Source organism: Phalacrocorax carbo, chromosome 3 (assembly GCF_963921805.1).
Source record: "Phalacrocorax carbo chromosome 3, bPhaCar2.1, whole genome shotgun sequence".
Taxonomy (NCBI): Eukaryota; Metazoa; Chordata; class Aves; order Suliformes; family Phalacrocoracidae; genus Phalacrocorax; species Phalacrocorax carbo.
This window is the reverse complement of record NC_087515.1, coordinates 129,500,724-129,526,656: the sequence shown is the minus strand read 5'-3', so window position 1 is coordinate 129,526,656 and position 25,933 is coordinate 129,500,724. Positions and strand designations below refer to the sequence as shown.

The following is a 25,933-nucleotide window of genomic DNA, read 5'->3' as shown; positions in this document are numbered from 1 at the left end:
CGTGCCCTATCAGAGGCCCTTGTAGCTACAGTTATTTTCATTAACCTAGTGAAGCTGTTCAAAGCACAGAATCAGGTTTGCTAAGACTGCCCGACAGGTTATGTGATGACAGCTCATCTCCACAAATGCAAAGGAGGCAAGAAGCTGTGCAGGGGAGGGCTCCTGGTGACCTATTTGGGGCCAGCAGAGGCCCCCAGCCCCGCTGCCATGGGACCATCCAGGGGGATGGCCAGACCCAGAGCTACCTGAGGTCCACGGGGGTCAGTGGAAGACACCCCCCGGCAGCAACAGGGGCTGCTGCCCAGAGGACTTGTGACTCGCTGTGGGGTGCCAGGGCGGGGGGGCACATGGGGCAGGCGGGACCACTATGGGCTGTCTGGGGGAAGTGGGACACTGGGGGGAGAGGAACAAGTCTATGCTGTGTCAAGCAAGTGTTGTTATTATCTCAGCCCTTTGTGCCCCACATTGGGCACTAAAAAGGACTGTCATGGTTCAGCCCCAATCAGCAACTAAACACCCCGCGGCCGCTCGCTCACTGCCCCCAGCCCTGTGGGACGGGGGAGAGAACTGGAAGAGCAAAAGCAAAAAAAAAAACCTTGTGCGTTGCAATAAGAACAGTTTAATAATTAAAATAATTTATAATAATGATTATGATGATAATGAAAAGGAGAGGGGAAAAGGAAAAAAAACCAAGCCCACAAATGATACAACCGCTCACCACCCGCCGACCAACGCTGCCGGTCCCCAAGCCGCGTGGGAAACACGCGTAAAAGGGGCCAGTTGTGTGGGTTAAAAAAAAAAAAAAACCAAGATCACCACAAAGCGCTCTTCTTTTCTCACTGTTATCCTGGGGGTGTGGGCTCTTTCTGCTGCGCATGGGGGTGTGTGGGTCTCAGCACCAGCAACAGGAGAGACCAGCGTGCACGTATGCTGGGGAGGGACCCGCACCTCAGTGTGTACTCACCCGCAAACGTCAAGCTGGACTTGCTGGTGAGCAGGCGAAAAAAGTCTGGGAGGCGGGTTTTGGTGTGGCCTGGGACAGATCCTGGAGAGACCAGCAGTCGGGGAATTGGTTACTGAAGGCAGCGGGGAGCCCCGGTGACAGGACATGCTCAGCTGCTGACACAAAGGAGGCAAAAGAAACAACGGCGGGAGGAGTGACTTGATTAATAACGTGCTCCAGCTACTCCTAGGCCCATCAGAAGAGAAGCGGCAGCCCCTCAAAGGCCAATGTCCGAACACAGAGGGTGGGTGCCTAGTGGTGCGGGACACATTATGGGATGCAGGGAAAGAGCATTTGGGGATCGCACAGGATTTATTATGCGATGTTTAGAGGAGGAACCAAAGGCAGGAAAAAGGAGGCTTTTAGGAGCTTTGGGGGGGGAACAGGTGTGGGAAATAGAGGGATAAGGGCATAAGAGGGTCTATTTGCATGTAAGCAGGGACTAGTCAGTAAACGAGTCTGGCTGTGCCCTGTGCCTGAGCACCACAGGCTGCCCTGCCACCCTATTAAATTCCACCTTCAACTACTTACTTTCCAGCATGGGCTGGGGGGGAGCAGCTGTGGTGCCAGATGCACGCACGTGTCTGTGAGCACCAGCAAAGAGCAGCCGTGCTGGCCGGGCAGTAGGTGACAGGGCCTGGGCACAAGGGAGGGAGTGGGTCTCTAGGGGCAGCTCTGGGTATGGGAGCATGGCGGGGGGGGTGGGGGGTGCAGGGGACTGCAGGAGTCCTGGCTGGCTCTGGGTGTGAGTGCACTGTGCATCACCAGGGCAAAAGCACCTGGGCCGCAGGGTGTCAGCTAGGGGAGCAGGGAGGGGACCTGATGACTTCTGGTGACAGATGGGCACCACAGCAGCCACGGCTGGGGAAGGGCAATGGGGTAAGCAGCACCCGCCCACCCCAATCAGTACCAGTCCCTGCAAATGTGCTGTAAGATGCTGCTAGACTCTGCTAAACTTTAAGCAGCTAAATTTTCAGAAGGAGCTTTTTGTCCCGAGGGTGCTGCAGTGGCGCCAGACTGGTCATGGGCAGGATCCCACTTGCCTGAGACGGTGCACCCCACCTGGCTCAGGGTGCCCACCCACAGCCTGTGGCATTACCACACGGTCCCTCCACGCTGGCCTGGCTGCAGGATGGATCCCTGGTGAGGATTGGGACCCACAAACTCATGCCGCTTGGCCCCAGAAGCTTGGGGGCAGGGGCAGCTGCCCCCACCCCAATGCCACAGGCACTCCTCAGGGGCAGCCTGGTTGCCCACAGGCAGGGTGGGAGGCCACAACCACCCCTGCGCACGGAGGCATCAGGTTGGCCACCACTGCCTTGTCCTCATCCGCACAGAGAAATGGGAGCCCTGCAGCCTGTGCCAGCATCCCACGGGGTGTGCAGGGAAACTAAGGCAGGACACGGCACACCACAGCTGTGGTGGTGGCTGGGGGCTAACGTGGCCCCCAGCCAGGGGCTACCCCATGCAGAGCGCAGGGCTGCGTGGGGGCCTGTAATCCCAGCGGCACCGGGGAGAGGAGCAGCTGTGGGGGCCCGGGTGCTGCAGGCAGCCTCACTGCTGCTGCCTCCTCCAGCTGGGAGAAGCCACAGGACCCTCAGCACCGTCTTCTCTCCTGCTTTAGAGCCAGTGCCCCTCACAACAAGGATCAAGGTAGGTCCCCATCCTGCAGCACCCCACATGCTAAAGCATCATCACCCACAGCTGGCCCAGGGCACAGCCCTCCTCACCAACAGCCCTGGGAGCCCTTCACACACTGCAGGAGCAGCCAGGGGCACGAAGGGACACACATATACAGACACAGGTCATCACGGTGATACCTGTGCGCTTCCCAGGCCTGCCCTGGCACACTGCACGGCCTCCCACCCTCAGGGGCTGCTCTGGGACCCCGCTGCAGCTGTCCTGTGCCATGCTCGAGGTCTGTCTGCCAGAAGCTATGTGCTGCCCCCAGGAAGGTGGCTGGGGGCACACAGGATCCGTGGGTGCCACACTGTGTACCGGGGGCCAGCCCAGCTGGGGCAGGTCTCAGCCCCTACCCGAGTTGCTCAGTTTGCTGCTGGCTGAGGGTCTGCAGCAACACCCACCCTCCCAGCGGCTGGCCAGCCATGTGCTGCGCTGGTCCTGCACCCGCAGCACTGTTTCCCGGGGTGTTTGCGCAAGGGAATATCCCCACTCTTCTCCCACTCCCTGGCCCTACCTGTCCCCGCTGCCTGCTCCACTGTACGGGGCTGGGCTCATCCTGCCCCACCTGCTTGGCTTCCTGCAGTACCCGTCAGGGGACCGTACCGCGGATCGGAGCCTGCTGTGATGTGGGCTGTGCTGTGGGGTGGCTCTTGCCACAGGAGAGAGACAGAACCTCGGAGAGTAGTTTTATTTCCCAGCAGCATCAATGCTCAAGCCTGCCCTTGGGGAAGGGGAGGATGGGGCTGGGCGCAGGGTGCAGGCAGCACTGAGCGCAGTCAGTGCCCGCCCAGCCTGGGGATGGCCGGGACCCAGTTCATGAGGCTGGTTGCGCCCCACAGAGGGTGACCAGCTCTGCCACAGCAGGGCAAGGGATCTTTGTGTCAGTGGCAGGTGGGAGCCCACGTGGGGGCTGTGTGGTTCAAGGGTCTCCCCCCCAGGTTGCTGCACAGTCTCGCTCAGTGAGGGGGGTCACCCACGGCACTGCATCTGTCACTGGTGTCTCCCAGGGAGTCCCCAGAGAGACTCTGCCCTGACAGCGCACTGCAAAGGCTCTGCTCCCGGGCAGGATGTGGCACTGCTTCGATCGACACCTCCACCTCGATGTTGATGCCTTCCCTGCAGACAAACACAGGGCTCGAGGGCAGCAGCCCAAAGGGGGATGTCACCATATTTCTGCCCGGTACGGCGGGCGTGGGGAAGGCTGTTAGGAAGGGGCCGTGCCAGTCCCCCCTGCCTCCCCCTCACAGCAGCCCCAGCTCACCTGTAGGACATGTCCTGGCCCTCACTCAGCATGCTCCCCGCGAGGGCCACCGTGCCGGCTGACTGGCTGTCCTGCTCCTTCCACACCGCCCTGTGGCGCGGGCTACAGCTGCTGCTGGGGAAGGGGGTGGTTGTGTCCGGGACTCCATCCTCGCCCCCCTTGGGGCTGGGCAGCACCGACCACAGCTCATTCACTGGTGGAGGGAGAGGTGCTGCTGAGCACCCTGTCCACAAGGACTGCCCCCCGTCAGAGCAGGGAGCAGGACAGCCCACCAGGCAAATGAGCTGCTCCCAGACTGCTTTGGACAGCACCTGCCTGCCCCAGGACACCAGCATGCAGCATCCCTGCAGGGGCAGAGGTGTGCCAGGGTACTGCCAGGTGGTACTGCCACGGGCAGAACGGACACGAGTCCACAGGGAGCTCCCAGCTCCACAGATGTCACAGCCAGAGCCTCAAGGCAGGACCAGGGACAGGCCAGCAGCCGGATGGCAGCACGGGACTTACGCTTGGTCAGGTTCTCCAGCTCCACCACACCGAGATCCCCAGGCGGGCTGCGGCCGCCCCCACACCCCCAGCGGCTCCGACACAGTGACAGCACCACCACCCCATAGACGTAGGTGAGCATCAGAGGCACGCCAACTCCTGTGGGCAGACAGGCAGCTGTTGTCCAGCCCCCACCAGTAGCCCCAGCTGGCCTGCCCCCCTGGGTGGAGCCCCGGTGCCCCAGGTCTCAGTCATCCCCCCTGGAGACACTCCATTGCGGTGTCCCCCAGGCCCCAGCCCCACTCTCTCCAGCACACAGGCAGTGACCTCAGCCCTGGCCCAGCGCACTTACCCACAGCAACAGCTGTTATGATGGGGGACACAAAGAGAGAGAGGAGGACACTGCTGGTGACAGAGAGGCACTGCTGGCACCCCGACAGGCTGCTCCTCCGGCTCTGGCCCAGCACCTCGAGGAGAAGCAGGAAAGGTGAAGGGCTCTGCAGAGATCTCAGTGCACAGCCCCCAGGGACAGGGCCTCTTCCCAGCCCCGGCAGAGCCCTGGCTACAGCTGCAGCTGCTGGGACACCCCCTCCACTCCTCAGGGACAGGCAGTCACAACAGTGCCACCTCTACAGCTCAGGTGTCCCTGGAAAATACCCCTGGACACCCAGACCCCTTCCTCCTTTCACCCACCCCAATCCCCACCTCTCCAGCTGAGAGTACCCTCACTGGTGGAGGGTGTTGGGGTGGGCAGCAGAGAGGGTCCCTGCAAGGAGGGGCTGTGGAGAGTCAGGGGTGGCACAGGGACATGCTGTGGGCAGAGGTGAGTACTGGGTGTCTGTCCAGGCCTGAGGCCATAGGCTGCCAGGCTCAGCGGGGAGCGGGACCACAGGGACTCCAGGGCCCCCTGCCAGTACCTTCCTACCCATGTAGATGGGGATCCCAATGGTAATGACAGGGACAGCGATGCCTGCGACGAGGGAGATCACCACAGGCGCCCCCAGCACCATGCCCAGCTGCCACAGGGTCTTCCGGGTCCGTGACCAAGGCCTCTTCCCCCAGAAGGTGCAGCCAGAGGGGCTGCGGGGACAGAGTGGGGCTGGGCCAACAGTTCCTGCGCAGGGGCAGGCAGACACCAGCACAGCCTGCCCCTGTTCTGGAGGGGCGCCCATGGGCTCTCCAGGGAAGCAGAAAGCCAGATTCCCCCCTCCCAGTCCTGAGCTATGGCTGCCACGTGGGACAGCCCCATGGGGTGCTGACAGCTGGCCCTCAGCCCCCAGCCCTGCGAGACCCAGCAGCACAGACCACACTGCTCCCCACTGATCAGACCCACAGCCCAGCCAGCCCCAAACCTGGCTGTACATGGTCATGTACAGGGACTTGCTGCCCCCCCATCCTAGCCCCACAGCTCCTGACATGGACCCGGCCCTGACCCAGCATCACAGCACTCCCAGCTCAGCCCAGGGGCAGCTCCTCCAACCACCCCTCAGCCCCTGGGAGCCCCTCCACCCCAGCCCCCAGCACACCCCATGGCTCCCAGCGGCCCCACAGCCCCGCACTGACCTCAGGAAGTGCACGTCAGAGATCTCCTGCAGGCACAGCCAGCAGAAGAGGCAGCCACAAACCGTGCAGTTCATGCGGTTGCAGCTCCCGTCATTGATCTTCATGATGAAGGCACTGCAGCGGGGACAGACCTTGATGTCCTCAGCCTCAGCTGGCAGGGGGAAGGAGATGAGATGGCATGCAGGGGGGCAGGACAGGACAGTGCAGGTCCACCCCTATATCCTGCCCCAGGATTGCAGCCCAGCCCATGGGTGTCAGGGTGAGCCAGGCACAGCAAGGCCCCACTCCACACCCCCAGCTCAGCTGGCACATGCCTCCACGCAGAGGCAGCCAGTGGGGACCGCTCTGTCCTGGCTCTGGTATCCCCGCATGCAAGAAAGTACAAAGGCATCTGACTGTGCTGCTCGGCCATGCCAAATCCCTGCCCTGCTTGCTCCCACCCTGGGTCAGGGTCTCACCACGGGCCGAGTCCTCCGGGGGGACTAGCTGTGCTGCGGGGCTGGCCAGGCTGGGGGCCGGCGGCGCTGGCGCACAAGGGCCATCGGGGTGCCAGGGCTGCCGGCAGTGGTAGCAGAACTCGGTGCCACAGCCCTCACGTCCGCAGGTGAGGCGGGGACACTCGGCACAGCCGTAGGCGATGACAGCATAGCTGCAGGGAGAAGGCAGTGAGTGTTGGGGGGGCCAGTGGTGCCCACGGCCCTCCCTGTGACCCCTCCCCAGCACAGACAGGCAATGCAGTGGCAAGTCCCAGTTCCGCAGGGAGCCAGAGCTGCAGCCCCTGCTCAGGAGAGCCAGGAGCCGCTCTCACTAGCTCAGACTGCAGCACAGCCTTCCCCAACCAGCACCCACACGGGTTCCTGGGGCCTCACGGACTGGCCTGGCACGGCCAAGAGCACCAACCCTGGCAGAGACACACAGCTGCCCAGGCTGTGAAGCCAGGACAGGGATCAGGACGGACCTCTGAGCAGGCCCAAACCCACACAAGTCAGGAGGGGATCAAGGCTGGAAAAGGATGCAGGCACAATCTGCTGCACACCAGCTCCCAGCTGGGGAAGCCCACTGCCTCCGCTAGCGTGGGAAGGGGGGACCCACACCACCGCCCTGCTCCCGGCCCCGCACAAGGGGCCAGCCGGTCACCTGCAGTCGGGCGCAGGGCACCAGCGCGTGCTGGGGTCGGCCACCAGCAACCGTCGCAGGAGGAACGCCTCGTACTTGTCACGGAGGGCAGGCTCGGCCAGGAGGCCGTGGACATCAGCGGGCTGGAGCACGGCAGGGCAGTGCGGGCAGGCCACCTGCACGCGGCTCTCGCTGACAGCGATGCGCAGGTACTGCTCCAGGCAGGCCCGGCACGAGCGGTGCGTGCAGGAGGCCAGGGTGGGAAAGGCCTCGGGAGGCTGGGGCAGCAGGCACAGGGGACACTCCACCAGCTCCCCGCCCTCGCCCAGGGGTAGCGCGATGCACATCTCCTCAGGTTCCTCCGGCTCTGGCTCCGGTGACGTCTCCCCTCCGACGGCCTGTGGCTTCCTCCCAAAGAAGCCCAGGAGGCGGAGGGGCCCGGGCGTCCGTGTCGGCTGCTCCATGGGGGCCCGTCAGGGGTCAGGGCGGCAGCCAGTCGCTGCCAGGCTACGGAGGGCAGAAGGGAGGTGCCAGCCCCAGCGCAGCCCCCATGGCCAGGGTCCTACCTGGGCCTTAGAGCCGGCATCCTCCCCACAGGCAGCAGCCGAACCATCTCCAGCTGCAGTTGGCACCGCTCAACCTGCAAAGGAACCACACGTGAGAGCGAGCTCTGGGACCTGGACATGGGAGCGGGCCCTCGGCACCCACGAGACACCACTACCAGCCTGCCAACGGCCCTCGCTGCCCAGCCGGACACCAGGACCATCCATGTGGCTGCACCATGGGAAACAGCCTGGCAGCTCTGGGACAAGCCCACAGCACTCCTCACAGCCCCTAGGCTGACCCGGTCCCAGCCATCCATCCCTGTGGGTCCGGGGCACCAGGGCCAGCCCTGCCAGCAGTGCCCTGGCCCTGGCCCGAGCCCCGCAGCATGGAGACCTCAGCCCCCTGCCCCAGAACTTCCCTCCTCTGGCAGGTCACAGCCCACAGCCCAGAGCGAGGTGCTTCACTCTCTGCTCCGGTGTCTGCCACCTCCTTCACAGAACAGCTCCCACGTGCCGCGCACCGGCCCAGCATGTGCAGCAGCCCGCCCCGAACCAGCCAGCGAGCTCCCCGCGGACCAGCCGCAGACACAGCTGCCAGCAGAGCCCTGCCAGGGCCCAGGACACTGCCCACCTCCTGCAGCCCCAGCACTGCGCCTGGTCCCCACGAGAGCGCAGCCACCCTTGCCCTGAGCAAGTGGCCAGACCCTGTCCTTGCTCGACATCTCCAGCTGACCTGCTCCCTCCCACCAGGCTACAGGCAAGAACAAAAGCACCCAACCTTGAGCTCCCACAACCGCTTCTTGTGTGGTCAGTGTGACCATGGTCACCTCCAGCCATTATGTCCAGCCCCGTCCCCACGTTGGCCCGAAGGCCCTGGGTGACAGTGCTGAGGCTGACCAGTCCCGCGCTAAGCTTGGGTAATGCAACCACAGCCTGTCTCCAGCCACCCACATGCCCCCGAGCCAGTTCTGTTCTGCCCCATCCTGTCTCCTTCGGTTCAGCGTCAAAGTCCAGAGACACAGGACCTCCCAAATTCCCCGAGGGAAAGACAGGGGTCTTTGGAAGGAAGGCAGTGGCAAACAGTGTGACAACCAGTGTGTACACAGGGCAGTTCAATAGTCACACCTCTCACCACCCCGAGCCTCTGCACCTCTCCACTCCAAGGAGAGACATGGCTGAAGCTCTGACTTTCCACTGGAGTTCAAGTGCCCAAGAGGCACAGACTTGGTCCAGCTGGATGCCAGTGCTTGCCGCTGAAGACACAAGCTCCTTAGCCCAGCCTGCCTTGGGAAGCTCCTAGCAATGGCTAGCGGGAGGGACCCCACAGGAAAACTGGGGGCAAATCAAACCTGCCATCACTCACTACTCCTCCTCAGGATTAGCTCATAGGAGAGCAGTAAACGTCTCACTGCCACAGAGAGAGTGCTTCCTCCACAAAGGTTTGATCCTGAACTGTCCTGGGAGAAGAGAGCTCCTCCATGTGCCCTGTAACCCAGGGCAGTAGGACCTGAAGCCTCACAGGGAGCAGCTACTTCTGACCAGTGCTTCCCCACTCCCCAGGTGCTGAACTAAAAGCTGCATCGCCCAAGCTGCTGCTGAGTTTGTAGAAGAGACAACCAAGCCAAGGGACCCAAGAGCCAGTTAATTAAGTGACCAGAAGCCAGGTGATTACAGGAGAGAGGAGGTAAATCTCAGTCAGAGCTCACGAGTCCAGGGCCACAACATAACCCCTCCTGAGAGCAAGGTCAGTCCCTTCATCATTCCCCTTGCTCCTTCCTTATCTAGACCCCAAAACGTTGCACCCTACAGTTTACACCTCCACAGCATCGCTGCATCCCTCCACCTCTAACAGCCTCTGCTGTTTTTTCCATTTAAGCAGAGCTAGAACAGCAAAAGCACTGGCACAGGAAGAGGCAGATATTAGTGACGGCTCAGGTAAGACGGAGCAGTCTGATTACATCTGCTCTGCTGGGAACAAGCAAGGTGCTGCAGCATGTCACCCCAGGTGACGAAGCACTTTCCAATGAGGTGGTAACTGAAGAGCTCACGGAAATTGGGCTGAGATTGGATTTAAATGGTTGTTAAAGAGTGGGAGGTAGTGCAGGAGGAGAGCGGGAAGGAACGTGCTCAAACACGGGGAGGGCAGTGGGACCACTGTCTGGGGTGACCGCTGCCATCACTGCGCACTCTGGCTGGCAGAACAGCAGGAGCCAGTGCCAGAGCAGCAGCAACGGCTGCACCGACACCGTGGACATCAGCTGCCCGACCAGTGGGGCCAGCCCGCCAGCGGACACCCAGGGTCTGTGCTGCTGCTGCACCAGGGCTGCGATAACCTTGACTAAACGGCCGGGGCTGCACAGCACACGCAAAGAAGCACCGGCAGGGATCTAAGCAGCCCCATCCTCTGGCCCCGAGGTACCTGTCAGCAGGGAATCATTGCTGACGACACGGCATGGCCATGGGTCCCCTGGGAGTGACACAAAGTCCAACATATTTGACTCCCTCAGGGACCTGCAAATAAACAAAAACTACCCGTGACAAGGCTCAACAGCAGGAGCTCACACCCCCAGGGTCACCTGGCCATGACACGCAGCTCTATTAATGGAGCCACAGAGACGGCAGATTGAGTCCTGCAGTTGGGGACCACATCCTGGGCAGGGACCTAGGCATCAGAAAGGGCAAGGACAAGGTACAGCTGAGCCAGAGCAGGGCTGCTGCCCCCGACACGCACAGCTGCACACCAGCCATCCCTGGAGAGGGGCCGAACAAGTCCCTGAGCAGGGTAATCAGGGGCCCTCCTCCCCAAGAAGCAGGACACAAAGCCCTGGATGTCCGCAGTATGCACAACGCTGGGACACCAGAGATGGAAGCTGCAGGAAACCAACCAAAGCAGAGCGAAACGTGACAGCACGAGACAGCTGATCTCCCCTGGGAGCAGAGGTGTGACTGGCCTGCATGAGGAGCCATCGCAACATCCCTGGGGCCCAGCCGGCTCCTTGCCTGGCAGGGTCAGAGCATGCCTGAGTGTCTGGGAGCTAAGCCATGCAAACTGGAGATTTTCTGGGAAGGAGGGGTTATGAACCACAGGGACATGCCACGTGAAATCTGGAGCTCCATCGCATGGGGGCCCATCACCCACACGCACTCCTGGGAGAACCAGGCAATAGGGCTCAGCTCTGTGGTCCCTGAGAGAGCTGTGATCGTGGGGACAAGACTGGCAGAGGTAATGGCTGCAGAGGAGCCACAGCACTGCCACAGTGCCCCAACACTGGGGCCACTTTTGGGCTTGTTCTGCAGCTGCCTCTCCTGGCATGCCTGGCTGTGGGCAGCCAGCTCCCATGGGGTCACGATGAACACAGAATAATTCAGGTGGAAAGGGACCTCAAGAGGTCTCCATTCCATCTTCCTGCCCCTTTCAGGGTCAACACTGTGGTTAAGGGCTTTATGCCACTTGGGTCTTGAAAACCTCCAAGGACAAAGATTGCACAACTCCTCTGGGCAACGTGATCCGTGACTGGACTCATTCCACTCCCCAGGACAGTACAAGGGAGCAGGACCCCTGTGGTTGTCTCCAAAGGATGGTTTCAGTCGCCTCTGGAGATCAGGCTATGGGCCAGGACTGTGAATCCTTCTCTGCACTCCCAAAAGCCCCAGAGCCCTCATCATGCTGAAAGGATCTCAGCGCTGGAAGCACCAAAGTGGTGGAAGACTGGAGCGCTGCCGCTCATCACTACTCAAGTGTCGTCCTGCATGCCCGTTCTCTAGCCTGTCTCCACCTTGCCCCACTGTCCCAGGGCAGTGTGGGCTCTGGACCACCCAGCCGCACTCTGCCAGGATCCCCAGAGCCTCCACAGCTCTACAAGCCCATCTGTGACACACACAGAGAAGCCGTTTCAACCCCCCACCAGTGGCTCATCTCCACCTCCCTCCTGCAGCTGCCTTACGCGGACACCTTGCTCCTTCAGCCCTTTCCTCTGCACGAGGTGCCGCTGTCCCCCATGGCTCCGCAGGGCAGGGCCCCGTGAGTGACCCGCACCGACCCCTCATCCCGGCAGCTGCCTGGCCGGGACCCCCAACCCCGCCAGCGCTCCCCGCACACGGCTGTCCCCGGCGGACGGGGGCCCGGAGCAGGGCCGTGCCTGGCGGGGCAGCGGGGGAGGTCGCCGCCGCAGCCGCCGCTACTGCTGCTGGGGCACACAGACCGTCAGCCCGCGGCCCCGGGCCCCGCCGGGCCGCCCCCGCCTCCGCTCCCCGCTCACGGACCCCGCGGCTGCTCCCCGGGGACCCGCGGCGCCGCCGGGGCCGCCGCCTCCCCGCCCCGCCCCCGAGGCCCCCGTCCCACAGACGCCCGCCCCTCCCGGGCCCCCGCTCCCGCCCGAGGGGACCCGGCCCGGCCCAGCCCCCGCCTGCCTCTCCCGCGGCGCGGCCCGAGCCCCCCCGCCGCATGCCGGGGAGGAGAGGCCGGCGTGTTTCCGGGAGGGAAGCGAGCGGCGGCGGACCGCTCGCACGCTTCCGGGTGCCCGGTCCGCGTCCGGGGCGCCGCGCTCGCTTCCGGCTCCGGCCCCTCCCCGCGGCGGCCGGAAGCGGAAGTGCCCGGTCGAGGCGGGGCGGCGGCGGCCGCCCCGGGCTGGCGGGGGCGGCTGGCGGGCCGCGGGCGGGCGGGCGGCGGGGCCGGGCCGGGGCCGGGGCCGGCCACGATGCCCCGGCGGAAGCAGAGCCACCCGCAGCCGGTGAAGGGTGAGTGCGCGGCGGGGCCGGGGCGCGGCGGCGGCGGCGGCCCGGCCGTGACCCGCGGCGCTCGGTGTGTTGCAGCGGACGCCGAGGACGGCCCCGAGGAGACGGCAGGAGCGGCGCTGGTGCTGCCCGGCGACCTGCTGTTGGGCCGCGGCCTGGCCTTCGAGAAGGGACCGCCAGGTGCGTGCCGCCGTCCGGGCCCGGCAGCGGCGCCCCGCGGGGACGGCCGTCCTGGGCGTCCCGGCTCCGGGAGTGCCGCCGGGCGGGGACGCGGCCCGGCCTTGCCGGTACCGGCACCCGTTCTCGGCCCCATCTGGCAGCCGCCCTCCCCGGGAGCGGTCCCACTCGACGGCCGCTCCGTCCCCGGGAGTGTTGCCCCTCCCGGATCGCCCCCCGCGGGGTGAGGCCCCGTCTCCCGGCAGGGGCCTGCCCCTCCCGGGACCCCGCTCCCGCCCGAGGGGACCCGGCCCTGCCCAGCCTGGCACTGACCCCCCAAGCGCTCCCTCCCGGTAAGGCTCCCCAGGCGCGTTTGGTGCCGCCACCAGGCTCATTCTCAGAGCCGTCCATGCTCCTCTGCCCAGCAGCCCCAGTTCCCCGGGCCACCAGGAAGGGCTTTGCTGCTCACCTGGGAGCCGGGGCCTTCCTTGGCCCTGCGGGGTCCTGCCCCACCACCACCCCTTGGCATCGCTCGGGCCACAGAGAGCTGGGCTGGGGCTGCCTCTCCACCAGCCCCTGCCCTGCGGGCCCCACCGCCCATTTGTGTGGCCGACCAGTGCCTGCCCAGCTGGTGGCACAATGGGCTCCAGGTCATCCTGCAGTGTGGGGCAGCCAGGGACCAAACGCTGCTCCAGCTCCATTAAGGTGCCTCACAAAGACCAGTGGGAGCATCACTCGCCACCCTTGATGGTGAGCAGTGAATAACATGGGGACATACTCAACGGCAAGAGAAGGGGGCACAGACCCCACCTGACCCCTGTGGCTCTGTCACCTCGCTGTTCACAAGGGCTGTGCTCCGGTCTGCACGCTCTGTAGCCATGGCAGGCCATGCTGGCAGCTCCCACTCTCGTGCCAAGGCGCGGTCCCAGCTGCCGGGCAGGTGGGGTTCTGCTCTGAGGGCTGCGCTTCCCCACAGCCTGTGCACAGATCCCAGCACTGGGTCAAAGCCTGCTCAGCAGCTCTGGGAGCTGGACACTATGAGGGCTGAAAGCTATTCTCTTCAGCAGACCTTTTGCCATCAGAAATACCTTCCTTTCTGCTCTCAGCCACCAGCCCCATCTGGGGAGCAGGACCAGGCACCTCAGGGCCCACTGAGGAGGTCAGGAGAGCCATCACCAGCCACATCGTTGTCCTCACCCCATGGGCCACACTGTCCCACCTGGGCAGCTCAGGCAGCCACGCTCAGGGGACGGTGTTCCAGGGATGCTGTGGCACTGCTGGACTGTGGGCCTGAGCTGAGGAGGCAGGAGAGGCCCTCAGTGTGGGGCTTGAGGTGGGGTTGAGGGTTCCCCCAGCAATAGCCAGGCCCTTGCAGGATGCCCTGTTCTGGCATCTGCACTTCAGGCAGCCCTTGTGAAAGGGGACCAGAGGCCGGAGGCGCTGCCCCATCCTGCACTGTGGGAGCAGCCTCACCCCTCCGCCTGCCTGGGGCTTTGAGAGCTGGACCCCGCCGGGTGGGCCGCAGCAAAGGGGATGGTACAGGCTGTTTCCTGGGGTGGTGGGTATCTGTTGGGTCTCACAGGCCCCAGGGCTCCAGGTCCAGCACAGCATGGGACAGCTGGGCACAGCTTGAGGCTGGTAGTGGCAAGGCTTCAGCTGCACGTCACTGCCCTTCTGGCTCTGAGCACCAGCCTGGGGGCACGTCTGGGGCACGGGGCTAGCAGGCTGGCCTGAGGCGGCTGCAGGGCAGTGGACGCTGCTTCTGTCATCCCTTCCTGGGGCCCAGGGACTACCCCAGCGGCTGTGGGAGGATGGGTCTGTGCCCAGCTGGGGAGCAGAAGTGCCCTCTGAGAGCCTGGTACAGACTTCCCCACACTGCCATGGGACAGTGGTGCTGCGGTGGGCTGGGTAGGGCCTGTTTTCCTGCATGATGGAAGGGGGCTGGTGTTGGAGCCCCAAGGTGTCGGCTGTGGGAGCAAGACCAGCTGCCATCCCCAGGGCGGGGGCAGTGGCACAGTGAGGTGGGGCCTGGAGCAAGCTTTATGGGCACCCAGCCCTCCTGCCTGGGTCAGGCTGTGCTCAACACCTTCCCACCACTGCTGCTTCCTACCAGCCAGGTCCAGGAGTGCTTGTGGGTGCCCAACCTGCCCCTGTGCCCCTCACTGCCCACCCTTCCTGGTGCCAGGGGTTTGGCCATGAGCCAAACCTCATTTGGCCAGCCGCAGGGGTGGCGACAGGGTTTCCCAACGTGCCCAGGACAGGCCCTGCAGTAGGGTGGGGTTTGTCACCCCGCTGTGCTCAGCATGGTGGGCTCCTGCAGGCTGCTAGGGTGGGTGCAGCTGCCTGGCCCCTTCTGGCTGCGGTCCCTGCTGGGGCTGGTGGCACAAGCAGAGGGGCTGTGCCTGGGCCAGCCAGGCTGACACCGTCCCATCCCCACACTCTTCTCAGCAGACACTCTGGTGGGGAAGATTGCCATTCCGGCGTATGCACTGAGCGACGACGACTGCTCCTCTGGGTACCAGCAGCTCAGTGTGGAGAGCGACCCCGAGGAGGGCGGGGAGCCCGGCCCCGCAGCGCTGCCCTGCCGCCAGTGCGGGCTGCAGCTGGCTGCCAACCTGGGGCAGAGCTGCCTGCAGTGTGCCGGCACCGAGGGGGGCCGCAGCCAGCGAATCGTGTACTCCTGCCAGCTCTGCCCCTTCGCCTCCCACTACTCCAGCCACCTCAAGCGCCACATGAAGACACACAACGGAGAGAAGCCGTTTGCATGCCCGCAGTGTGCCTATGCCTCTGCCCAGCTGGTGAACCTGACCCGACACCTACGCACGCACACTGGGGAGAAGCCCTACCGCTGCACATGCTGCAGCTTCGCATGCAGCAGCCTGGGCAACCTCAAACGCCACGAACGGGTCCACAGCCAGGACAAGCCCTTCCAGTGTGCCGCCTGTGACTATCGCTGCAACCAGAGCCGCAACCTGAAGCGGCACATGCTCAGCCACCGCCTGCCTGAAGGCGAGGGGTCACATCGTCGGGACAAGGACCCAGGTAAAAGCGGGGGGTGCAGGGGAGAGCTGCTGTGGGGGGAGCCCCACGGCACAGCCCTGGGGATGGGGAAGGGGCACGTCCTGCCATCAGCCTGTGCCAGGTGTGGCGGCATGTGCCAGCAACCTTAGCCAGGGCACTGTCGCCCCCCGAGCACAGGGCTCCTTGTGGAGCTGAGCCCTGCCAGCACTGCGCTGCCCTGCTCACAGCCCTGCCTGTTTTTGTCCCACAGAGCCGCTGCTGCCGGAGCTGAGCCTGCACGTGGGCAGTGGCAGTGGCCCCTTCCTGCCTGGCTGTGCTCGGCTGCGGGGCGAGGAGGCAGCTGCACTGCCCGAGCTGCTCTTCCCCTTCACGTGCCGCATGTGTGGGCTGGTGCTGGACGACGGGTTCGCGCAGGATGAGGGCCTGGCTGAGCAGGTCTGTGGGCGCTGCAGCTTGGCAGTGCTGGGCACTGAGCCGGGCGCCAGCCCCCGCAAGGGCACTGGGGACAAAGGCTTCGCCTGCAGCCTCTGCCCCTTCGTCACCCACTACCCCAACCACTTGGCGCGGCACATGAAGACGCACAGTGGGGAGAAGCCGTTCGCCTGCCCGCTCTGCCCCTACGCCTCTGCCCACCTTGACAACCTGAAGCGGCACCAGCGAGTGCACACGGGTGAGAAGCCCTACAAGTGCCAGCTCTGCGACTACGCCTGCGGCAACCTGGCCAACCTCAAGCGTCACGGGCGCATCCACTCGGGCGACAAGCCGTTCCAGTGCAGCCTCTGCAGCTACAGCTGCAACCAGAGCATGAACCTGAAGCGGCACATGCTGCGGCACACAGGCGAGAAGCCCTTCCAGTGCCGGGACTGCCCCTACACCACTGGCCACTGGGACAACTACAAGCGCCACCAGAAGATCCATGGCCACACGGCTGAGAGCTGGGTAAACCCCCGCAATGCCAAAGCCCTCCTGGCCCCTCCAGCCGTGGGCACAGCCCTGCCCTAAGACAGCACTTATCCTGACTGCAGGGGCTTGGCCCTGCACTGGGCCTGGGGTGCCTCAGCCTTGGGGCACCCCAGCCACTTGCTGGCTGCAGCCCCTGCCCTCCCTGGGGGAGGGATGGGCAGCAGACTCCATGGGGGCTCAGGGCTGCCTTCCGCAGGGCCCATGGGTGCACCAGGGTCTCCAGCAGCCCTATCCTGCCCGGGCAGGGTGAAGCCACAACCAACAGCTCGGGTGCCTGCCTCAGCAGCAGTGGTGCTGTGCCCCCAGGCACCCTCGACGGCAGTTCCTGCCTGTTGGAGCCTTCCTCTGCCAGAGTTTGGGGAAAAGGGGGGAGGGGGAAACAGGACTGGTTCCATGGCTGTTGCCATGCCAGTCAGTGTAATTTATATTGTGTATAAAAGCATTAAACAGTCAAGTTTTGTTATCTGCTATTCCCCCTGGGGACCTTGTTCTGCTTTGGGAGAGGGCACCATGGGGCTGGCAAAGTGAGCAGGGAGGGGAGGGACAGGGGCCACCCCTGAACAGACAGCCCAGTACCAATCAGGATCCATTTTAATCATCATTGCAACGTGTAAACATCGGTTACTGTCCATTAATGCTCTGGTTGGTCTCAGCAGCAGGAGATACGTGGTTACAAGCCTAGATTACGCAGGAGTCTATGAGTGGGTTAGAGAGGGGGCTCTGCGCAGAGCCCCCTGGAGACAGTTTACTGCAGTCTGTCTCTGAGCAGAAACCTAAATGCTAATTTGGCATTATGGAGCCTCACGAGGGCTGCTCGCTGCGGCCAAGCCACTGCCCCAGCCACCTGGGGCAGCTGCTCTCCTGCACAGCTGGGTGCTCAGGCCAGGCCCTCCCGGCTGGGGAGGGAGCAGCTCTGCCCCCCCACGCTGAGCCAGGGTCCACGACGCTGCTCAGCCTGGGCATGCTGCTCAGGCTGGACTGGTGCCGCCCTGGGAATAAGCCCTCTCCCAGCTGGAGCCAGCAGCAGGAGGAGTTCAGCTGCCCCCACCCTGAAGGCAACGGTGGGCTGGGGTGAGCTCCCCAGCCCTGGGGGAGCAGGGGAAGGTGGATGTAGCAGGTGAGAGGCACGTTGATTGCAACCTGTCTGCAGGTCGTACATTCCTCAGCGAAGGCCCTCGTGCCAGTTCTGTCCTAGCACGTGGGGCACTACAGATCTTCATCACCAATGCCCTCAAAGGCGTAATTGCCATGGAAGTCGTTAGCGCCCACATCGTTAGCAGAGCTGGAGTGGCTGATCCCTCGCAGGCTGACAGAAGTGAGCTTGCTCTGCAGAGAGGCGAGATGTTAGGAGGACCATCACTCCCCCCACTCGGTCCGAGGGTGACAGCGCCGGTGCGCCCACACACAACTCACCGAGAGTTTGGCCATCGGCTCCCGGGAGGCATCGGGCGAGTCCTGCGGAGACAGCACCGTCAGGCAGCACTGAGGCGGCAGGACACGCTGCCCAGCCTTCCCACCACCTGCCGTCCCCCCACCCTTAGCCACCATTCACCCTCCTGGGATGAGGCCAGGCCACCATCCCTTCCTTCCCCCAAGGGCTCTGGTTCCTGGGTATGGGTCTAGGACTGCACTTCCCTGGGCTATGGGAGTGGGGCACTACAGCCCTGCTGTCCTCAGGGCTTGTCCCAGCCCTGCCGAGGGGACAGCAGCACCTCTGAGGTGGTGGGCTCTGGTACCCAACACACAACAAAACCCATGGTCACAGTCATCTCCACTAGCAGGGCCGCAGAGTCCCACTCACCAGCAGCGGGGGTGATTTCACAGCTTGCTGGCTGTCCGAGCGCCGCAGGGCCCCATTCACCCGCCGGCGAAACATCTGCAGGGGAGGAGCTCAGCTCAACAGCAGGGTCCCCAGGGGCGGCTCCAGAGGTTAAGAAGGCCCCTGGGGATCCTTCAGCTGGCCTCATCCTGAGGAGAGCAAGCAGGGCCCGGCCCTGGGGACGCGGGGGAGTCACAAGGGCAGGATGGGATCCCACCCCAGAGGCAACATCCAGCCCCAACCCTCACCTTGCGGATGCTTCCTCCAGACTTTTTCACCATCAGCTCATCCACCATGGACTGCAGGCAGATGCTCAGCATGATGGCCTGCAAGGGACAGGTGTCACCATGCCAAGCCCAGACCACCACCTTGCTCCCATCCTTGTCCACTGCTAGCCTTGGTATGCAGGCAGCCCTACCTGTGGACTGGTGATGGTCACCCACTGCAGCCGGTCCTTGCTCATTAGATACTCGAAAGCCAACTCCAGCTTCACCTCAGACTTCCCTGGGCTGCTCCCTGAGGGACCGTTGCTCATCGGCACCTGCAAGGCCACATGCTGAGGCCGGGAGCCTGCAGAGGGAAAGCGGCCAGCCTCCCAGGCCCCCGTGCTGGCAGAGGGCAGTCCCCAGGTGGGTGCTGGACACTCTGCCCAGCTCCCACTGGCCTTCCATCACCATCAGGTCCTCTCACAGCAATGGCCCCCTCAAATGTCCTCACACCGATGACCCCTTCAGCCCCAAAGCACAATTCAGACCCTCCTCAGGGCAGCTGGGCTGGAAGCCAGCAACACAGCCAGCACTTTTCCTGGGGAGAGCCTCCAAAGCAGCCCGGCACAGCTGGGTCCCACCAGACCCACAGAGCCCTCCCTGCTCCCCAGGGCCTCGCAGGCAAGTGGCACTCACCGAGGACGTGACCCGCCAGCACCGCATGCGCGTGACCTTGAAACTGCCTTCCTTGATCTGCTCGTTCGGCAGCCGCACCTGGAAGTTGAGCTCGTTGTTGCCAGCACTGACAACGACGTGGCATCCCTTCTCGGGGAAGTCAGTGATGCAAGGGTCGAACTTGAGATAGCCGTAGTACTTCAGGGTCTGCGCCAGGCGGATGAACTGCGGGCAGAGCCAGGGAGCTCAGCACAGGCAGCCACCCTCCCGCCACACCTCCCAGACTCAGCACCCCACGTTCACACAGGAGCGGCGCCAGTCCAGTGCCAGGACTGCTCCAGTCACAACATCGTGCCCTCCCCTACCTCCTTCTTGGAGACTTTTTCCTGCAGGGACTTCAACTGCCGGTGCTGTTCCTTGTTGACAAGGATCCATCCATGCTCGATGTCCGACACCGTCTACCAAGAAGCAGGGGCCGGTGAGCATCTGGGCCCAGAGCCACCTGAGACCCTGTACAGCTGTAGCTGAGGGGTGCGGTGCCCCTCCTCACCTGGCTGGGCCGCACTGACCCTCACCTGTGCATACAGCAAGTTCAGCCCAACACGATGCTCCATTACGTCATCGTCATAGGAGGAGTCCCAGTAGCTAGAAAGGAACCACATGGGTCAACTTATTCCTCAGCTCCTAGCAGTGATGGGGACAAAAACAGCCCCCTGCGCTGGGGCGAGGTGCCAGGCTGGCTCTCTGGCCAGCTCCCCCGGTACCCATCAGTGGCCATGCACCATGCTCCCTCTCAAGCAGCTGCCAGAAGCGGGAAGAGCCATGTCTGAGAAAGCAGAAAGAGAGGCCAAGCCCAGCAGGGCAGCCCAGCCTCATGTCATGGCTGGGGGCGCACAGGTGTGTCTCTAGGGTCCAAAGCACCCTGTGGGTGGCAATGGCAGGAGGGGAGGGGTCCCTCTGCAGAGCAGGGAGCCCTGGACACCACCCCACTGCCCCAGCAGTTGGTTCCCCTCCGGTTCTGCTGCTCACCTCTTGCGCAGGATGATCCTGAACTCGGAGTTGTGCAGGCTGGTGACAGACACATATGGCAGCTCAAACTCCTGCAGCTTCCGCACGACTGCAGGGAAACAGCAGCTCAGCAGTGGCTCAGGGCAGCAGGAGCCCACTGGACCCCCCACCAGCCAGGGTGCCCTGGGGTGGCCCACTGGATCCCCCCACCCAGGGCAGGACCATCTCATCCAAGCACACAGCTCTCATTCTGGGGCAGGGCACATCCCACCACAGCCATCACGGGGCTCCAGCATGCTCTACTCACAGGATAAAGCTCCATCCTTGGTCTCTCTCACTAGGAAGAGGCTGAAGTAGCCGACCAGGTCATCTGGCAGATCCAGCTTGGAAGCCACCGCCTGGGTGTGAGAGCAGGAGGTCACCACTTCCCTCCGAGAGGCAACACTCCTACATCCTTACCCCGCAGCAGGATCCAGCCTGTGTGTGTCCTGGGGCCTCCCAACAGCAGGAAGGCAGCACCTCTGCTGTGCTGGGGGCCAGGGCAGGGGGTGCAAGTGTACAAGCAGGGCCCGGGAGATCACTGCCACCATGAGACATCAGACCTCCTGACATCAGACTAGGCCCAGAGAGGGGCACAAGCACATCAGCACACCCTTTCCAGCTCTACTGCTCTTCAGCCCCGCAAGGCAACCCTGCTCTGGGGTACAGATGGGACAGGGAGGGTTGGGGGGCTGCCAGGCTGAGGGAACTCCTGCACGTGTGGGAAACCACAGAACTCAGCAGGAGGAGCTGGTCCTGCCCAGCACAAGAGCTTTGGCACCTCAAGGACATCCTCCGTCTGGTCCGAGGTCAGGATGGTGACCTTGACCTTCTGGCCATTGGAGAGCAGCACTTCCAGCACCACCTCCTCTGTGGGTATCTGCTGTGTCTCCTGGAGAGAGAAACAGGATTAGCACGCCAGCCCCTCCACCGCTGACCACCCTTGCGCCGCTCAGACTGCCCCGCAGTCCGAGGGCCCCAGCGCGCGCCGCCTGGCCTGGTGGTCGGCACTCACCCCCGCGCAGGCTGCCCCAGCAGCCCACCACATCCAGCAGCTCCTGCCCCCTCACCTGCTGGGCCTTGCGCAGGAAGCTGTTGAAGGTCTCGCTGCCTCCCAGCGTCGGGTCCTGCCGCACTGGGGGTGGAAGATGAGCACGGAGTCAGGCATTACATGGGAAGGGGCACAGACCCACACCAACACTCATCCACTCTGCAGCCCCTCAGAGTTCACACCCAGACTAAGTGTGCACTGCATGTAGGATGTGCACATGGGCAGCCACGGACTCCCTGCAGGTGGAAGCACCAGCAGGTCTCCACCTCTGCCAGCACAGGGAAGGGGAAGGGGCTGGGACAGAAGAGCTGACATCCAGTGGACAAGACCAACCAATACCAGAGCAAGACCAGGAGTAAGTATCAAGAGGGCCATAGCAAATGGAGCAGTGTGAGGAGGAAGATGTGGGCAGTGCCCTGGTACCCTGAGTGACCAAGCGGGAGGCAGCCAGCCCTGAGCTGCAGCACAGGGCAGACTCAGCTTACCAGCCTGCATGTACTTCTCCAGCTGTTCCCGTCGTTGTTCTACCTCTGCCGGGGTGAGTGTGAAGATCTTCTTTGGGGGAAAGGCTGGCACCACATTAGCGCCATACTCTTTCCTTAACTGGGAAGAAAGCAGAGTGCTATGAGAGCCTCCAGGGAGATGGTAGCTGCTCTGACCACCCCCACCCAGCACATTTCCAAGGCGCAGGCAGCAGAGAGCTCGCCAGTGCTCCTCATCCAAATGGACAGCCAGCAGTTTGCATGAACCCAGCCAGGATGTCACAGAGCTAGAGAGGAGCCCTGCACCCAATGTCAAGGAACAGAAAGCAACACCCTGGCTGGCCCCGGGGGCAGCACATGCCTGCCCGCAGCCAGCGCGATGCCCAGCACTGCTCTGGCTCCCCAGCAGTGTGCAGTGCCTTCCTGCAGCCCGCAGGGCCCGGCACCCTGCCTGCCAGGAGCACAGCGGGCACTGCCCCGCGGAGGGGGCCAGTCGGCAGCAGCTCCCACCACTGCCGGGGACATCTCCCTACCTGCTCGTGCAGCCCCAGGAGTTGGCTGTAACGCACTCGGCAGTGCAACACCCCGTTCACGTGGATGTTGTAGGCCTGCAGGGAGAGACACCAGTCAGATCCCAGCATCCGCTGGATGGAGGGGCCCCGGGACCTGCCGAGCTCAGGGCACATGGGCCACCCCAGGGAGAATCCCCTGCAGGACCCAGCCCCACTGCAGCCCAGGAAGAAGCAGTGCTCCTGAGGACCCCATTAAGGGGCAGATGGGGCACCCCCAGCCCTCCCCGCCTGTCAGCAGAGCTCAGCCCCTACCCCAGGAAGCACTGGGACCCACCTGATGCCCTCAGGTGCCCCATGCCGGGCTGGACACTGCTATAAGAGCTGGGTTTGCCTTGCAGGCGCCAGACCCAGCTCAGAGGTACTGATCCCAGCAGCACACCTCCCACCACCTGGACCCCCTCCAGGCACTGCCCTGGAGCACACAGCTCCGAAGCACTTGACTTGTGGGGCCAGGGCCCCCTCCAGCTCTCAGGGGCAGGACCCCCAGCAGCCTGGAGAGGGGCAGGGCCCACGCGCCCCAAGGCTGCCCATGGAGGCCAATGCATGCAACAAGCAGCCCCAGGCAGCCACGGCCACAGCCCCCAGCACGGCCAGGACCAGGAGGGGCTGCTGTCAGCAGTCGAGGGCTAAACATTAGCAAGTAAGGACAGATCAAACACCCAGGACTTGCACAGATAAGTACAGTAACAGCACTGAAAGGTTTCTGTGTGCTGCTTCTCTGAAGCATCGCTGCATTCCTGCAGCCCAGTGGATATGGTCAAAATTGCTCAGGAAGTACAAGTGCATCCAAGGGATATGTCTGATGGACACCAGGAAGGCATAACCCTGCAGCTGCCCAGCCACGGGAAGAGTATAGAGCCACGCTGCAGCCCCGTGGACACGGCTGTCCCCAAGTCAGCAGGCAAGGACACCCCACAGCAAGGACCAGAGGCTCTCCGTTCTGCTGACCCCAACACGTCAGGAGTGAGCTCAGCGACATGGTGGCCGGCACAGTGACCCAGTCTGTGCTCAGGCCAGCAAAGCAGGAGCCTGGCATCCAGCCGCTGAGAGCTGCATAGCCAGAACATCCCCACTGTCAAAGGCTGCGGGCCTGGGCTCACTCCACCACCTTCTGGGGTGCAAGGCCATGGCCAGCCTTCGCCACAGGGAAGGCGATTCCTTCCTCGTGTGCTGCCAGCCCACCTTAGGGCTACCGCAACATACCCCAGCACTACTGGGGCACTGGTTGGTTGAAGCATAAGGGTTGCTGCAGTGAGTCCGGCAGAACATGTCCCCACTGCGTACCCCCCGGGCCAGGGGAGAGGCTGGAACCCCTCTGGGACAGTTCTACCCCAGAAGGCACCAGCCCAGCTGGGGCTCACCTGCCCCACAGCTCAGGGGCAGCCCTACAGAGAGATGGGGAGCCAACTGCTCCTGCTGCGGGGGATTCCACTGTTACAGAAATTACGCATGCTAGCACTAAGTTTTGACTACTACAACACCGCGGAGCTGGTCCCTGGCTGCTGCCCCCAGTGTCCCCTCTGCCCTGCACCCTGCCCTGGCTCAGCTCCCTGCTGACACCACAGACAGAGCACAGCCACAGCTGCACAGCGCCCAGCGACCCCATGCCCCAGCTCCCAGGCACCTCGCCACAGGCAGCGTCCTCCCAGGGGACAGTGCTGTCCCTTTTGTGCCAGAGCAGGTCCTGCCAGACCCAGAATGGTATTTGGGAGGGCAGGAGGACTGCACTGCAGCCGCTGGAGACATGCCTCCAGCTGGACATAGCAGCCCAGGCAAGTATCTCCCATGGCTGTTTTGCTCACTGGAAGCCCCAAGCATCTTCTCGCCCCCGAAAGCTGGGACTGCCCAGGGTCAGCGGAGGCACAGGTCCAGGCCACGCTGGCCCTGCACACGCTAGATCTCACGCTGGCTTCTCACACCACCTTCCAACCCAAAGGCAAAAGCCCTGTTGCTCAGGGTCCCTGCATAGGGCCCAGGACACCACAATGGATGCTGGGTGGTCCAGGCAGTGCTCACACCTGCCCAGGACCAGCACGGGGGCCTGTGCTGGCAGGGTTCTCTGTGGGGACACCAGCTCCTGTCCAGACCCAGGGCTGCAAACGAGCTCTCCACTGACACTGAGGATGAGGTCTCCCCCCCACCCAAGGAGCCAACACAGCACCTGAGGGCAAAGTGCAGGGAGAGGCATAGGGTCAAACACACCTCGGGCGCTTGCTCCTCCTGCCCTTGTGCGACCACAGCTGCCTGTGGATCACCAGGTCCCTTCGTAGTCCTTCCCGCAGCTCACAACTGCCATTCATGTCCCTGACACAACGCCTTGTGCTTCTGAAAGGATCAGGGAGATCCCCCAGAGAGGGATCTTGGCAAAGGGGAGAGAGGCAAGGGATCCCCGTGGCAGCAGGCGTGGAGGAGCACACTGCCCAGAGCACAGAGCTTCCTGCAGGGCTGGAGCAGAAGGGGCCATGGAGCCCAGAGCTGCCTGCCCTCGCCCTGAGCTGGGAGCAGAGGGGAGTACAGACCCGGACCCGGCCCCTGCGGCCGCACTGCCATCTCCACGCACCGAGTCCCTGCTCTGCAGGCAGCGCTGCCACTTGCAGGCCCTGACACAGAGGGGTCTTTTGGCACCTGGGGAGCCGTCAGATCACCACCCCACAGCAGCGTCCCTCCAGGCGCCCTGGGGGCCCGCTCCTGGAGGAGCTGCCAAGCTGGAGGGCGTTCGCGGCGCGCTCAGCAAAACAGGAAGCCCGGACGGATGGACAGGCTGGCGGGCCAAGACGAGCCGGGCCCCAGGGACGGGATGGGGCCCTGGCCCGCAGCGAGCCCCTGCGCGCCGTCCCTACCCGTGCCCGTCATCCGCCCCCGCCCGCAGCACGGCGGGCCAGCCGCCCCACAGCACAGGGCACGCTCCGGGCACCCTCCGAGCGGCGCCTGCGGGGGCGCACCCCAGGGACCCCCCGAGCCCGCCGGGGGCCAGCCTGGGCCACAGGGCCCGGCGCCGTGGCGCAGGCCGAGACCCGCCCGGCCCGGCAGCGGGGCGCCGGCTGGGGATGGCGGGCGGCCGGCCGGGAGCTGCCCGCCTCGCCCGGAGCCAGTGCCGGTCCCGGCCCGCCCAGGCCGCCCGCCACCGCCGCCGGGGCTGCGGGCCCGCACGGCCCCACCGGGCGGGTGGGGCGGGGACAGCGCCCGCCCCGGGACGGCGGACCCGGACCCGGACGGGCGCTGCCGCCGCGGGGCCCGCCGGAACCGGGCCGCGGGCCGCCCCGCCCCGCTCCGCACCGCGGGACAGCTTCGATCCGCTCGGCCCCGCTCACCACGTAGGCGGCGCCACCGTCGCCAGCGCGGGTCTCGGTCTCGGGGATGGAGAAGTGCATGGCGGGGCCGGGGCCGGGCCGGGCCGGGTCGCGCGCCCCCGCTACCTGCCGCGCGCCGCCATGTCGGGCCGGGCGCTCCCCGGCGCCGCCCCGCGGGGCCCCCGCGATGGCGCGGCCGGCGGAACCGCCCGCCGGGGCCGGCCCGGCCGCCCGCCCCGCCCCGCCCCGCCCCGCCCCGCCCC

At 64.3% G+C, this 25,933-nt stretch overlaps 3 protein-coding genes across 11 annotated transcripts; 1 reads left to right on the top strand and 2 right to left on the bottom strand.

Annotated features, from left to right (window-relative positions):
* Positions 1–3,359: 3,359 nt before the first annotated feature.
* On the bottom strand, positions 3,360–12,203 carry LOC135312749 (E3 ubiquitin-protein ligase RNF19B-like). Of its 4 annotated transcripts, XM_064448470.1 has the most exons (10): positions 12,065–12,203; positions 10,074–10,165; positions 7,131–7,749; positions 6,452–6,642; positions 5,994–6,144; positions 5,348–5,510; positions 4,783–4,897; positions 4,452–4,589; positions 3,948–4,140; positions 3,360–3,859 (listed from the first exon to the last, which is right to left on the bottom strand). In XM_064448470.1, exons 3-10 carry the CDS (start codon positions 7,571–7,573, stop codon positions 3,643–3,645), a joined length of 1,611 nt encoding a protein of 536 aa, XP_064304540.1. In that variant the 5' UTR covers positions 7,574–7,749; positions 10,074–10,165; positions 12,065–12,203; the 3' UTR covers positions 3,360–3,642. The 4 variants fall into 4 exon arrangements, with proteins under 4 accessions (XP_064304540.1, XP_064304541.1, XP_064304543.1 ...); XM_064448471.1 differs by lacking the exon at positions 10,074–10,165; XM_064448473.1 differs by lacking the exon at positions 12,065–12,203 and having other exon boundaries at positions 3,360–3,802; positions 10,074–11,966.
* A 59-nt stretch (positions 12,204–12,262) lies between these two features.
* ZNF513 (zinc finger protein 513) lies at positions 12,263–16,998 on the top strand. 6 transcript variants are annotated; one of them, XM_064448478.1, is made up of 4 exons: positions 12,263–12,391; positions 12,467–12,568; positions 14,996–15,586; positions 15,816–16,998. In XM_064448478.1, exons 1-4 carry the CDS (start codon positions 12,352–12,354, stop codon positions 16,565–16,567), a joined length of 1,485 nt encoding a protein of 494 aa, XP_064304548.1. In that variant the 5' UTR covers positions 12,263–12,351; the 3' UTR covers positions 16,568–16,998. The 6 variants fall into 6 exon arrangements, with proteins under 6 accessions (XP_064304548.1, XP_064304547.1, XP_064304549.1 ...); XM_064448477.1 differs by having other exon boundaries at positions 14,993–15,586; XM_064448479.1 differs by lacking the exon at positions 12,467–12,568 and having other exon boundaries at positions 14,993–15,586.
* Positions 16,999–17,101: 103 nt separating this feature from the next.
* Positions 17,102–25,871, bottom strand: SNX17 (sorting nexin 17). The gene is made up of 15 exons (XM_064448481.1): positions 25,692–25,871; positions 22,342–22,416; positions 21,812–21,929; positions 21,346–21,410; positions 21,057–21,167; positions 20,544–20,634; positions 20,258–20,345; positions 19,804–19,873; positions 19,594–19,686; positions 19,250–19,453; positions 18,766–18,888; positions 18,596–18,673; positions 18,330–18,404; positions 17,942–17,983; positions 17,102–17,854 (listed from the first exon to the last, which is right to left on the bottom strand). The coding sequence occupies exons 1-15, from the start codon at positions 25,749–25,751 to the stop codon at positions 17,735–17,737; spliced, it is 1,413 nt and encodes a 470-aa protein (XP_064304551.1). The 5' UTR covers positions 25,752–25,871; the 3' UTR covers positions 17,102–17,734.
* Between the last annotated feature and the right edge of the window lie 62 nt (positions 25,872–25,933).